We start from the raw sequence: 13598 nt of genomic DNA on the forward strand, positions 1-13598 counted from the left end.
GAAAATACCTCTTACCTAGTGTAAGTGGAATTTTCAGACTAGAAAAAAAAATTTTAAGGGATTTTTAAATTATATTAATGTTTAAATCCAGCTCTGTATTTTAACTAGGGTTATTTATATGTGTTATGCCAAAAGTCGGGCAAAATGGTGAGAATTTTAAAAAACATGCAGAATCCACAATATAAATAAAAGAGAAAAATACCACTTACAAGTCTAAGAAAGAGTTTCCTTCTTTAATTTAAATAGATTTACCCACTACATTATTTCATAATTTATTGCTTCTTAATAATATGATAAATATTTCATTTCAAAAGTCATGATTTAAGATCCACTTTCTACACTCTGGCTTCTATTTTTGCTGAGGTAAAAGTATCTATCACCTTCTCACATTGATTCTTAAATTTGGAGTTAAAAATTACTTCCTTGATGCTTTGAAAAGGGAGAACAAATTCTAAACCTTTCTAAGTGACGCTTAGCTATAGAGAATGCTATAGTGTGGATAATATAGAACGGATAAATCCCAACGAAACTAGTTATAATTTAAATGCCATGGCATTTCAAATAATGAAACAAGGAATCTAGAAGTCAAGTCTTGGGGGTTAAGAAATATAACTTCTTAGGATTCGACCTGAATTACTATATGAATTTGAGAAAGTAACCACTCCGTTTCTTTTTTCTTTTCTTTTCTTTCTTTCTTTTTTTTTTTTTTTTTTTTTACTATTACTATTACAAGAGATGTAATTCTTTTTCCCTCAAGGCCCAGAAATAATGTGAAGAAAGTCTCCCTGGGAAGTTACCAGATAATGAGAACAGAGAAAGCAAGAGCAAGAGAGTAAGAATTAAGGAGAGAGGGAAACACTGCAGAGCTGAAACTATAGGGTTGGTTCATTCTGGAAGTGTTGTTTTATTACAGCAACATGTTCTATAACGGTCTTCCTTAGAAACAGCTTTAACTGACTGACAGATGACCCACTCCTTGTGTAGAACGAGGGTGTACTGTACGTTAGAAAGTCTCTTAGTCGAAAACAGGACTGTTGAAGAGGAACTTACCTAGCACCCTACCATTTACTTAGTTCAACAGCTCCAGTAACATGCGCTCTCTCTTTTCTTAAAACAAAGAAACCCCAAACAAATGATTTGCCCGATATTTCCTTAACACTTTTTTTTTTTTACTGTAATTCTGGCACCTCTATTTTGGAATTCTAGTATTCATCCTTTTCAAGTTTCCTATAAGTAAGGAAGGTCAAAATAAAGTAACTATTTTAATATATACCAGGACGTTGTATTCAGATTGTTGATATCATGACTTTAAATCACAATATACCTGCCTTCTGGGAGTTACCCACTCATTTCCTGTCACATTGTCCAGTTTCAAAAACATCAGTGATATTTAAGGTATTAAACAATTCCAACTGGGCAGTTGAAGGTGTATATGAGCTTGGAAAATGTAGAAGAAATTTTCACATAATATCACCAGCTTCAGTTATACAACTGAGGTAAACATGCAGACATTACCACTCACTAAGAACCCCCTGCCACAACCAAATGAGTCAACCAGGAGAAGCTGAGCAAGCACTTCTCCAACTCCAGAAGACCTGGAGATGGTCCAAAGCAAGATTTCCCCTTGGCTGACTTTGAAAAGCAAGATCAAGGCAGGCCAGTCAGGAAGAGGCTCTGCTTCTAGCCTTATGGTTTGCATGCAGAAGGCTTGCAACATTCATGTATCTTTACCTGATAAATGAAAGAGAAGTTTTCAAAGGGAAACTTTTTTTTTCAGTAAAAGTTTCAAGGTGTTTTTTCACCTTGATATATTTCATGATAATTCCCTTACTCTATGAGAAACACTGCAGTGTTGGCACAAGTGTCCCCCTCAAACGGATCGATGAAACTCGATGAAACTTTCATGGGGATTTCTTTTAACATGTCAAAACATAGCGTCCCCTCGTTTTGAGAACCAAATAATGGCCCTGATAGGAATACATTTTAAAAGCTCATTTTCGCTGCTATTAATTTTGAAACTTCATGTGGAATCTAGACTTCTGTGATATGCTCCAGCCTACTGAAGTAATGAGTCTCTTACTGGTCTGCCCTGATTACCTAAAATTACCAACGTGAACTCACACTGACCTTATTAGCGCTGCTAAAAAAACCATTTGCCTTTTTTAACCAAGTTTTCCTTTCTGCCATGAGCCGACCGCATTCTCCTTGAAGCTGATGCAGTTTCTGGTTAGAGAGCTGTAGATGCTCTTTCTCCACGTAGCCCTTGGACAGCAGAATCCCAAGTGCGTCACTCTTCAGCTTCTCAATGGCGGAATTCCATTCCTACAAGAGATCACTCCAGTTTATTTTACACATCTTCCCCTTCGTAAACTCTGATAAGACTCGCAGAACATTTCGATCTGTTGAATGTATCAGAAACCTGTCACTATATTTTCAAATCATGATGAAGTAAATGCTACATTCCAGGTTTGAGTACCAAGATGTAGATAAAAAAAGAGAAGGACAAAGGGAAAGAGGCTAGACAGGGAGTGGGATGATAGCGGGAAAGGTCAGGGCAGTTGGGGTGTGTGATTGATGGAGTGTCCTGTTGCCCCAAACACAGGCCACTTCCCCTTCCATTAATACTGTCTGAAAACATATCCCCAAAATAGTCAACAGCGTTTTTCAGTCTCTTACTTATTGTGACCTGTTTTCATTCATTTAAATGTAGGAAGTCTATCTCCCACAATTCAGTCTCATTGCCAAGGTGGGCAAATGTGTACAAGAAAGGAAGGGAAATCTCATATTTTATGCCTGTTGTTTTCATATGTGCCTACACTTAGAACTGAAATTAAGATCTGTTAGTGTCCACAAAATTAATAGCTGTTATTGTGCAGTATTCCCTACTTCCTGACCTGAGTCTCTCCTCTCAATACTTCATTCTTAGTGGTATATAAACATTTCAGGAAAAGAAAAGAGGTAGCTTTTTACTTTCTGTTACATGAAGAAGAAAAACAGTAAGTAGAGAAGAACGAAAATAAATTTGCAGTAAACCGAACATATTAACAATTTATTGAAAAGGAAATTTAAATTTCTTGCAGAAGAACTGAAGCCAGATTCAGCTTCATAAAATAATGCTTATCTCTAGCATGACAGTCTTTTGAGTGGATTTTCTGGTACTCATCTCAGCTGAGACTGAGCAGTACGCATAGGCTGTTTGTTACAGCATCAGAAATTTAGCGCCAAATTTCAAAAATTACAGTCTGACTCCATCCTGGCTTGTTCCCCAGGGCAAAATGTCCTGTTATTAAGTTACATTTGTTATATTATACTGTGCAAAATAAGTATAATTTTAGTGCAATTTACCACTACTATTTCCATTCATTCATTTCAGCAGACATACTAAATGCTATGCACCTAGCACCATGCTAGGATAGATGGCTTGTAGAATACAAAGGAAGAATAAAATGTAGTTCTTTCCTTTAATAATCTAAAACTGCTATTTTACATCACTTTCATATATACTTACATTATCAGCTGTATGAAATACATGCTGGTCCTATAAACACATCCTGATGACTCAACTAATGGAAAGAGCGAATGTGTGATTCTTCAGCCTGACTACATCAACAGCGGCAGTGCGGAAGAGCGCTATCATGGTTGATCATACGCTCTGCCTTCTGAGAGAATGACCAAAAGTAGTGGGAGGGTTGTTAAAATAAAAAACAAATGGAGACCAGCCCTAAAAATTGCCTGCACAGACAAAAACAGTTTAGTCATACAAACAAAGCTTAATTTAGCTTATTTCGTGAGACTGACTTGACCTGGGTCATTTCTTGTTTATGCCTCTGGAAATTACAAGCAAAGCTTGAACCTTTCCCAAGGTTGATATGAGGTAACCACTGACCAATTCCCTATCATTTAAGAAAATTCTAATATTATAACCAATAATTGTGAAGAGTAAGCAGTCCCTGCTTCCTCACTGCAAAGGCTGCTTTATAATAATATACCCCTGAGCCTTGTTCCATGTTTCGGGGTGAGTGCTGTGGTTTGCAAACTGTCTTTTTGGTGTGTGCACAATAAACTTTTACTAATTACTACTTTGGCGAGTCATTGGCTTTACTTTCTTTATTTATGAACTTTTGACACTCCAGATTTCTCAGTGAGTGTAAAATCAATATTCTTAGGCATGAATATGGGCTACGTGATTTCTCAAGATCCTTCATTTTTTAAAGAGCTATTAGGCCCCCACTTAAAGACAGCTAATATGTGCCATGACATTCTTTCGTAAAGCACTGTAAATATCCCTCCCACTTAAAAACTATTATCTTAACCTTATCAGGAAAGAGCAAATGTTTTTAAAGCAGTACCATTTCTGGCACATGTAATCGGCATTCACTAAACATTAGTCCCCCTTTACATTCCATCAATTTTATCGTGGTTCACTAGCTCCCCAAAATTTGTTCTTTATGGGAATTTCTGTTTCTCGGCTCTAAAATAATGGTAGTGGGACGCCTGGGTGGCTCAGGTTAAGCGTCTGCCTTCGGCTCAGGTCATGATCCCAGGGTCCTGGGATGGAGTCCTGCATCGGGCTCCTTGCTCAGTGGGGAACCTGCTTCTCCCTCTGCCTGCCATTCCCCCCGCTTGTGCACGTTCTCTCTCTCTCTCTGACAAATAAATAAGATCTTTTAAAAATAAATAAATAAAATAAAATAATGGTAGTGAAAGGGTTCTCCAAATGTTATTGACCAGTGTTATATATTGATCAGTATTATGGGATAAACAAAATAAAGCAGGTTTCTTTACTGCTGGCCTTCTCAGAAGCCTTCATATGTTAATGTGCTTTGAGACTCTTAGCTGAAAACGTGGTTTGAAATATACTGGGCAAACTGTTTTGACCATGAAACCATGCGTTTACTGACTATCTCGGGGACCAATGCTCCAGTTGGAACAATATTGGGAAATTCTGTTCTTGTGGCTAAAAGCAGATCAGTCACCTAGGAGTTTACCTGCTTTCACAAGACTGTCTGTCTCTTTCCTCTTTTGTTTTGTCTCTATCCCTCCAGCTACCCAACTAGTCCACTTTCTATTTTTTGTACCCATTCTCTCACTTTCTGTTAAGATCCGTGGGGTATGAATCCTCAATGGACTCAAGTGAAGAAATGCTTAATGTGTTAAAATAGAATAAAGCAGGTAATTCTTTCAAAAAAATTATCATTGACCAGAATCTTCTTACTCATTAGCGGAAGACCATTTAACAAAGAACCTGGGGAAGACCTAGAGAGCTAGGGTGAAGGAAATGGAAAAAGAGTTAGGACATGGAAAAACAGGTTATGGCCATTATGTGCTCAGCCTGAACAACACGAAGCCCTAAGGTGTAGGTATCCTAATCGTCTGCAAGATAGTACTGATTTTTCTTTCTGTATGCTAAGCACTGTGCTAAATGCTTTACACGTATCATCTCATTCACTCTTCACCACATCCCTATAAGGTAGGAACTGTTATTATCCTCATTTTACAGATGGGGTAATCAAGGTTTAGAGGAATTAAGAACTTGACCAAATTCTCAACACTAGTAAGTGAAAGAGCCAGAATTCAAACTCAGGTAGTTTAACCCTAGACCCCATTTCTCAATCAGTATACTGACCTCAGCACTTCAGAAAGAAGAGGTGATGGAAAGTGTTTTTTACAGCATAGAAAGATTAAACCTATTGGCTTAGAATTACGGAGGTGAAAGTTCTATGAAACCTGAATAAGGCCTTGGAAATGAGAAATCTTATAGGACCCTGAGATTTTTTGGTTTAGAATCAGAAGTTTCATTATTTCTAAATAAACAATGCTGTTACATATAGAACTGAGAATTTACAGCCCAAACTCAAGCTTAATTTTGCTTAGCGAGTGGACCAAAATAATAAAACTCTTCTCTATGAATTTCTCGAGAAGGGAAATACCTGTTCTCTAACGGTGTTCATAAATCTGCCTTTAGCATAAATTTTGCAAACATCATTAAAGAAAGACCTCTGGAGTGGAGCCAAATCTTTGAAAACACACTTCAACTCTGTGCTTCACATCACGTTTATAAAAAGTGGGCTATGACCTTGCAAGGAAGCTGTAAAGGACCATTTTGTGGCTCGTATCTTTTCTTATTCTCCATCCTCAGTCTTCTTAATTGCATTTCACATGAACTCTGTGGGTATTAAATGAAGTTGGGTCCATTCAATATTTCTATTCAATCTTCTCAGAAAATTGGTTCTGTTTTCTTTGGGCAATCCATGGGTAGTTTCTGATGCGTTTCTGTAACATTCTGATGATGTATTTCCCCAGTCATTTTTCTTCAGAGATGCGTCCACTATTTTATTTTAACATAAAATGTTCCAGAGTCATCAGAATCCATCAAACTATTTTTAAAAACTTAGCTGTCACTGTTGTCAGGGCTGACAGAACCCAATGGAGAAAATCGCGGTCCGTTTTCTCTAGCCGTTGCTGCCTGCCTGCTAAGTGTTAAGCCTCTGACTGAGTTTCAGTCACTGCAATAAAATATTTCCAGTACCTATCTCTACCAGCTGAAAGCCAAAGCCTGCCATTTCCTTGGCTTTTCAGCCTTGACTGAGATATGTGCATATGTCTGACCGAGTAAAACGTGTGGAACTGTGTGCTCCTGGGCTCGGGGTGTCTCCTCAGGTCACTCCATTTTTTTATTTTTCACTCTCAGTGGTTACCCTTTGACATGACGCCTTTCACTGTTCCATCTGCTGAGGAAACTGAGCTTCTGTTGGATCCCTCGATTGAAAGGGTACTTTTAAGAGGATTAGTGTTGATAGACAAGAAGGTGAAAACGATTTCTTCGGTCTTTTCTATACTCCCAGGTTATCTCTTCAAATGAAGTTATGGATTGGCATAAAAATTATCCAGCAGGTAGTTTCAAAAAGTAGAAAGTAGAAAGATTAACTATTTGAAAAGAAACAATAGCATCACAATATGTTTAATAAGCTTTTATTCACAGGAAAACTTCACTGTAGATGAGGGGGTGTAATGACCCAACGCCATGTGGTAAATTATTTTCACTATAAACTTGACTTCAGAATGTAATTTTTAAGTGGGGGAAGATGGACAAGAAAGAATAAAGGACATATTTATAAACTACTAAGAAAATATCAGCTGTGGAGATGACGGGCCCAAATCACATCTGGCCGAAGCATGTGTGGAACTCATGTATAGTCCGCATAGCATGGCTATTTCCTAGGACATCTCATTAGACACAGTCCATTTCTTGTTCAGTCTCTAAATCTACAGTCCCATTTGGTTCAGCACCAAGGAGAATTAACTCATTGACACAAAATCATGCAATTGTACATGATTGCATTAACAGCTGGTACAAACAAAATAAACCTGGCAATTTTAATCAGAGAATATTTTAAAGTCTGTTTTGAGCAGGAATTTCTTTTTAGAGGAAATTTTTAAGCTTTTAAAGAGTGGCAGTGAGCCCCTAAAGAGCTGAAACTCTGATTATGCCGAGTTGGATTGCAAACTGGGCCACAGTTCCCTCTCCTGCTCTGTTACCAGGCATTTCTACACTGACCTACACAAAAGCAAGGATCTTACTAGAGAGCTGGGTCCCATCCCACTATTGGATAGTGCAGAGTTCAGTGTCCACAGGCCGTTTGAACTTGGCCCTCACTGTGATGCATTTCCGCAAAGGCACTGATTGCAAACAGGAAGAACTGCGATTTTGTGTCAGTTAAGATAAAAGAAGTGTGGTGTTTCACCTCCCAGCCATTAGGCAGAGAATCATAGCTACTGAACCAGGGAGAGCTTGTGGGTAAGAGCAGAGAACTGGAGCTAGAAATACACTTTTTATTCCAAACTTTGTAAGTGGTCTCAAGCAGGGTATTTTGCTTCTCCAAGCCTTACTTCCCTGCAGTGCAATGGCAGCCACCACCACACATACGCATCCGCTTCTCTAGTGAATCACCTATAAACTGAGAGATGAGTTAGCTGTGCTTCAAATTCCCAGATTTTAGGACCTACCAAAATTTGGGGTTTTAGCTGTATTTCCCATTCCTATTGGGATTGGGACTGACAGACTATAGTGGAAATGACAGATCAAAATAATTTTTGAGTAATAGTTGTTTTCTTTTTTCTCTGCCCATTCAAGTATTCCAAACGTCACAGGAAAAACCATGGCTTGGAAGTTTCTTGTTTCCCTTATTCTGTTCAATACATGGCCACCAAGTGGAGCTTGTTGTTCGGCTACTCAGAACAGGGTGCTTTGCTGTTAATACTGAAGCAAATGGATGTGCGGTGGAATAAATTTTTAAAATAAAATAAAATCTTAACAAATTGTACTTAAGAGCAAATCTTCAAAATAATGATTAGAGCAACAATACATTTATTTTTTCTTCCTTAGTTCAACATAGTTTTTGGATGAAAATTTAATTACATGGGAAGTCAGGGAGACATTTTCTGAAGATTTGTGTTTTCCAAGAATTATTATTATTATTTGCTATCTTGTCCTTGTTGTTTTTTTTAGATTTCTTGTTCCTCTTAATCACATTTTCTTTGAGTTAAATAAGTAAGGAGCAGAGCCAGATTTGTGGGCATTGATGTTTCCATTTTTAATAAAAATTAATAAAGTCTAGCTGGCCAGATTATTTGCATCTAACACAATTTGCCTGCAGATTGTGCCACTAGCTGACTAGGTGGTCCCGGTTTATATTAATGTTTTCAGAAGCCGTATTGTTTAATTTTCTAGAGCGTGTGTTGGAGATTCCTTCAGAATCTCAACATATAATTCAACTATGGAGGGAATTATTAGGTTTGGATGTTCACCTCTTGTGAGGATTCTCCTAAATGAAATAGATTAAGTTGGGAAATGGGGGGAAAATCCATATATATTACATCCATAATGAACATCAGATATAGACTAGAACAATGGCTCTTAAATCTGGCTGACTATCAGTATCTCCTAGAAAAAATTTTAAAACACGCTTTCTCACACCTACCCTATATTCATTGAATCATGATTGGTAGGGTGGAAGAAGATGTATTTTTAAAAAATCTGTGGCATTTTATTTGAAATCGGGAACAAACAAATAATACTTATGATCTGTCAAATTTTGGAACTGGACCAGAATATTCCAAAATATTGAATGACTAGGTAACAATAGACCTATAAGAGTTTCTGTGTAATCATACCAATAAATGAGAAAGAATGATTATATAATAAAAGTGGTTTTAACCTTGCAACTTAAAGCTAACTTGACTCTATAAAATTACATTTTACATTAATGACTCCCAAATCTAAAATTTAACTTCTGTTTTTTTAATTACTTCATTCATTCAATAAGTATTGTGTAAGGCTGTGGAAGATACAATGACAAATAAAATATTTACCTTACACTCCTTAAATGATTAATACACCAATCCATCATGAATTTAAAACAGCCCTGCTGCAATGTTGAACATCATTAGTCTTAATTCATAAAGAAGAAATCAAGGCATTTCTTTCTACTTTGTACATTCTTCATGTTATTGTGTCAGGCAAAGGTGCCACTGATTTAAAAAGGGAAGCAGAAAGTTGGGAAAAAAAGAAAAGAAAAAGAAAAAAGCTGAGAGAAAGTACAAAACTCATCCAGTTTACTTCCCAAATTCTTCTATACATCTATATGGTTATCATTAACATTCCTTACAAACTTTTTATAACCATATTTGTAATACGTATATTCTTTATTATAAGAAAAGCCCTTACTCTAATGATGTGGAAGAAATTACTTTTCTTCTAACAAAATCTAGTCAAAGCTAGAATTTCTTCAACTCATCTCCCTTTATTTTGGTTTTCAGCTAATCACTATGTATATGCATGGGATTCTCTCTCCATACTTTCTATATTCAATAATCTATGAATCAGCAGCAAATGATACTGGGATAGACACTTCATAACTCTCCCATACGGAAAATGGTCTAATCTAAAAAGCATTATGTGACTAATCTTAAGAACATCTAACTAATACAACATAGATCATTGTAAGTGCAAATGGAAAACAAAACAGTATTCAGTGGAAGAAAAAAATAAATTCTGATTTGGGAATCTGGGGAGACCTTTTATAGGATCTTAATTATGGGTGAGACCTTCAACTGATGAGTGTAATGTGGGATTGGGGAGAAGGCAAGGGCTGGTTTGAGCAGAAAAGACAGTGTGAGCAAGAGCACGTGGGCAAGGGTGTTTGTTATTATTACCAAGGAGATGAGAAGTATGATCCTAGATCATAAGAAGATAGAACTATTCAATTTAGAAAATTAATAAGTATTTCTCATAGGAAATGATGTCTGAGCTGAGACCTAAAACAAAAGGGTGGGAGTTACCTAGGCAGAAGAGGAGTGGAGGTGGGGTGGGGAGTGAAGAGTGAGCCCATGGGCAAACATCTAAAAGAAAGCTAGTCACTACCAGATAGATAAGAGTGGCCCTAATCAAAGACATAGATTTATGAATAGCACTTTTTAGAGAGAATTGTTGAAAGCAAAGCACTACTCACTAAAAAGCAGTGTGATAAATGAGAATAGGAGAGCGCTAAGGGCAAAATAGAGGGATGAGCCCAGACTCATGTAATGGCTGGAGAATGGGAAGTTCATACCAGAGAAAGAAATAGGAGAAGAAATTATACAAGCAAACCAGGAGGGTTTTTACTAAGAATTGTACGTGACAATCAAATGCAATGAATTGTTCTCAATTTGAGACAATTTGAAAACATTTGAAAATGAACAACAGGGGCACCTGGGTGGCTCAGTCAGTTAAGTGTCTGTCTTCAGCTCAGGTCATGATCTCAGGGACCTGGGATTGAGTCCCACATCAGGCTCCTTGCTCAGCAGGGAGTCTGCTTGTCCTTATCCCTCTGCTCCTCCCCCTGCTTGTGCTCTCTCTTGCTCTCACTCTCTCTCTCTAATAAATAAATGAAATCTTAAAAAAAGAAAATGAACAACAGAGCAGAAAATACTATTGTGTCAATGTTAAAGTTATTGAGTGTAAAACCAGAATACAGCCGTAGGAGAAACCATCCTTGTCATTAGGATATCTGTTGAAATATTTAGGGTGAAAATACATGACGTTCGCAACTTATTTTGAAATGATTCAAGACAAATTATGTGTGTGTGTGTATGTGTGTGTATATATATATGTGTGTGTGTGTGTATATATATGTACATATATATACATATATATGTATATACACACACACACACACACACACACACACACACACACATATAAATACATACCAAGAGAGAAAGGAAATGTCAGAAAATTTTAAAACTGATGAAATCTATTTGGGCTTTCATTGTACTATTCTTTCAAATTTGCTGTGTGGAGTTTCCAAATTAAAAGTTAAGGAAGAATAGGGGTGCCTGGGTGGCTCAGCTGATTAAGCGGCCGACTCTTGATTTCAGCTCAGGTCATGATCTCGGGGTCCTGGGATCAAACTCCATGCTCAGTGGGGAGTTTGTTTGAGGACACCTCTCCCTCTGTCTCCCCCCACCTTCTCTTAAATAAATAAATAAATAAGTCTTTTAAATGTTAAGGAAGAAGAGTTAATACAGTTAATAATAGAAAGTTAAGGAAAAAAGAAAAAGAAACTAAAAAAAAACTACAAAAACTCAATTTTTGAAAGCAATAGGAAAGGTCAATTATTGAGGGTAGTTTAAATAAATACATCCATACAGTGGAATACTCTGTAGCAAAAGCATCAGAACTCTGCCTATGTACTAACATAGAAGAATAAACAAGTAATAAAAACAAGATGCAGAAGGGTGAGCTTAGTAGGCCACTAATGAGGTAAGGAAGGGACAAAATAAGAATATATAGTTGTATTTGTTTAGATAACATAAAGAAACTGGGCAGATAATAAAAAACTAATAACAGTGGTTACTTTTGACACTAGGGAGGGGGATTAGGTAGGTGAAAACAGAAATATTATATTTTAGGTTTTTCTATGCCCCTTTAATATTTTTTAACAATGGCAATATATTGGTCAAAAAGTAAATTAAATGCATTGAAAAACAAACAAATGCAATTCACCAAATAAATAAAATAAAAGAGAAACAGCATATGATAATCTCAGTAAATGCAAAAGAGGCATCAATAATATTCAGTGTCCATTCATGATTTTTTTTTTAAATCCAAAATGTAATAAGGGACAGATGAAAAAACCAAACTAAAACAAAAAAATTTAAAAATTAAGAAACATCATACTTAATGATAAAGCATTTGAATCTTTCTATTTAAAGTCAGGAACAAAACAAAAATTCCCTCTACCACTGCCTCAACGAAACTGAAAAAGAAGAAAAAATTGAAACCTCTCGATTCACAATGCAGTGAATTTCCATGTTACAAGCGCCAGGTTTACAGAGAACTCACCCTATCCACACTATTTGTGCCTGCATTCCCATCAATGCCCTATTACCATCATAAGATGTGCTAGATTTCAGCTTTAGAAGATAAAGTGGTGTTTGGGACCAAAGGGTATTACGTTAACTGAAGTACGCCAGACAGAGAGAGACAAATACCCCATGACTCCACTTACATCTGGCATCTAAAAAAAACAAAACAAATGAATAAACAAACTACAAAAACAGGAAACAGAAACAGACTCAGAAAATATAGAAAACAAACTGGTGGTTGCCAGAGGACACAGGGGTGGGGAATGAGCGAAATAGTGAAGGGAATTAAGAAGTACAAACTTCCAAGAAGAAAAGGAAAAAAAACCAACCACCACAAAGCAGTGCTTTATCTTTATAGTAAGTAAAACTTAGAGGCAGCATTAGGTTTGGGCACTCTGCAAATCGCTTCACTTTTCAATTCCACTCTTGTGTTTGGGTTAATAAACATTTATTTTAAAAATTAGAGGTGGGATCGCGTGGTGGAAAATTTTAAAAAGAAATAAAAACGGGGCACCTGGGTGGCTTAGTCTATTGTCAGACTCTTGGTTTGGCCCAGGTCATGATCTCAGTGTTGTGAAAATGAGCCCCTCATTGGGCTCTGTGCTCAGCGTGGAGTCTGCTTGAGATTCTTTCCCTCTTCTTCTCCCTCCCCCTCTGCCCTGCCCCTCACTCAAGTGCTCTCTCTCTCTCTAAAATATAAATAAGTAAATAAATAAATAAATAAAAGAAAACCAAAAGTAAAGGATAGTTAAGAAGTTGGTAGACATTCACACATTGGTGTGAATCAGATTGCTTTCCACTTAACACTGGAGAATTGCAGGACTGAATCCTTCTTTCACAAAGTTTTGATCATTATTTCTCTGTTGCTTTAGAATCAGGTCTTCCTATCAAATCTTGTTTAATCCATAGTCTTGATGATAATTAGGCAGTAGAGAGAATGACTCATGACCTCCCAGCCAAACTGAAAGTCACTTAAAAGCCACAGCAATTTAGAAGTTCAGCAAGGGCCAACATGGGGTAACATGTTGCTGCCAGCTTCCTTTGTAATAGAGTCATCCACTGACCCAACAAACACTAGGTGTCCCAGACCCCTCTTCTGGGTACTTCAGTAAATCCAGAAATGAATATGCCATGGCCCTGTTTTTAGGAAATTCAGAGCTGTGGAGAAATCAAACTTGTGGAGAAATCAG

At 37.0% G+C, this 13598-nt stretch overlaps 1 protein-coding gene across 11 annotated transcripts in view; it reads right to left on the reverse strand.

Annotated features, from left to right (window-relative positions):
- The window catches only part of CCDC141 (coiled-coil domain containing 141), a 205285-nt gene that overhangs the window by 92440 nt on the left and 99247 nt on the right, over positions 1–13598 (reverse strand). For 10 of the 11 annotated variants that reach the window (XM_048214373.2, XM_057316443.1, XM_026492424.4 and 7 more), the window contains one exon: positions 2128–2322. The exons of the other annotated variant lie outside the window; for it this stretch is intronic. In XM_048214373.2, coding sequence (XP_048070330.1) covers positions 2128–2322 — 195 coding nt within the window. The remainder of the gene's footprint in view (positions 1–2127; positions 2323–13598) is intronic. 11 annotated transcript variants of the gene reach the window in all.

This window comes from Ursus arctos, unplaced genomic scaffold (genome assembly GCF_023065955.2).
Source record: "Ursus arctos isolate Adak ecotype North America unplaced genomic scaffold, UrsArc2.0 scaffold_1, whole genome shotgun sequence".
NCBI classification, from domain to species: domain Eukaryota; kingdom Metazoa; phylum Chordata; class Mammalia; order Carnivora; family Ursidae; genus Ursus; species Ursus arctos.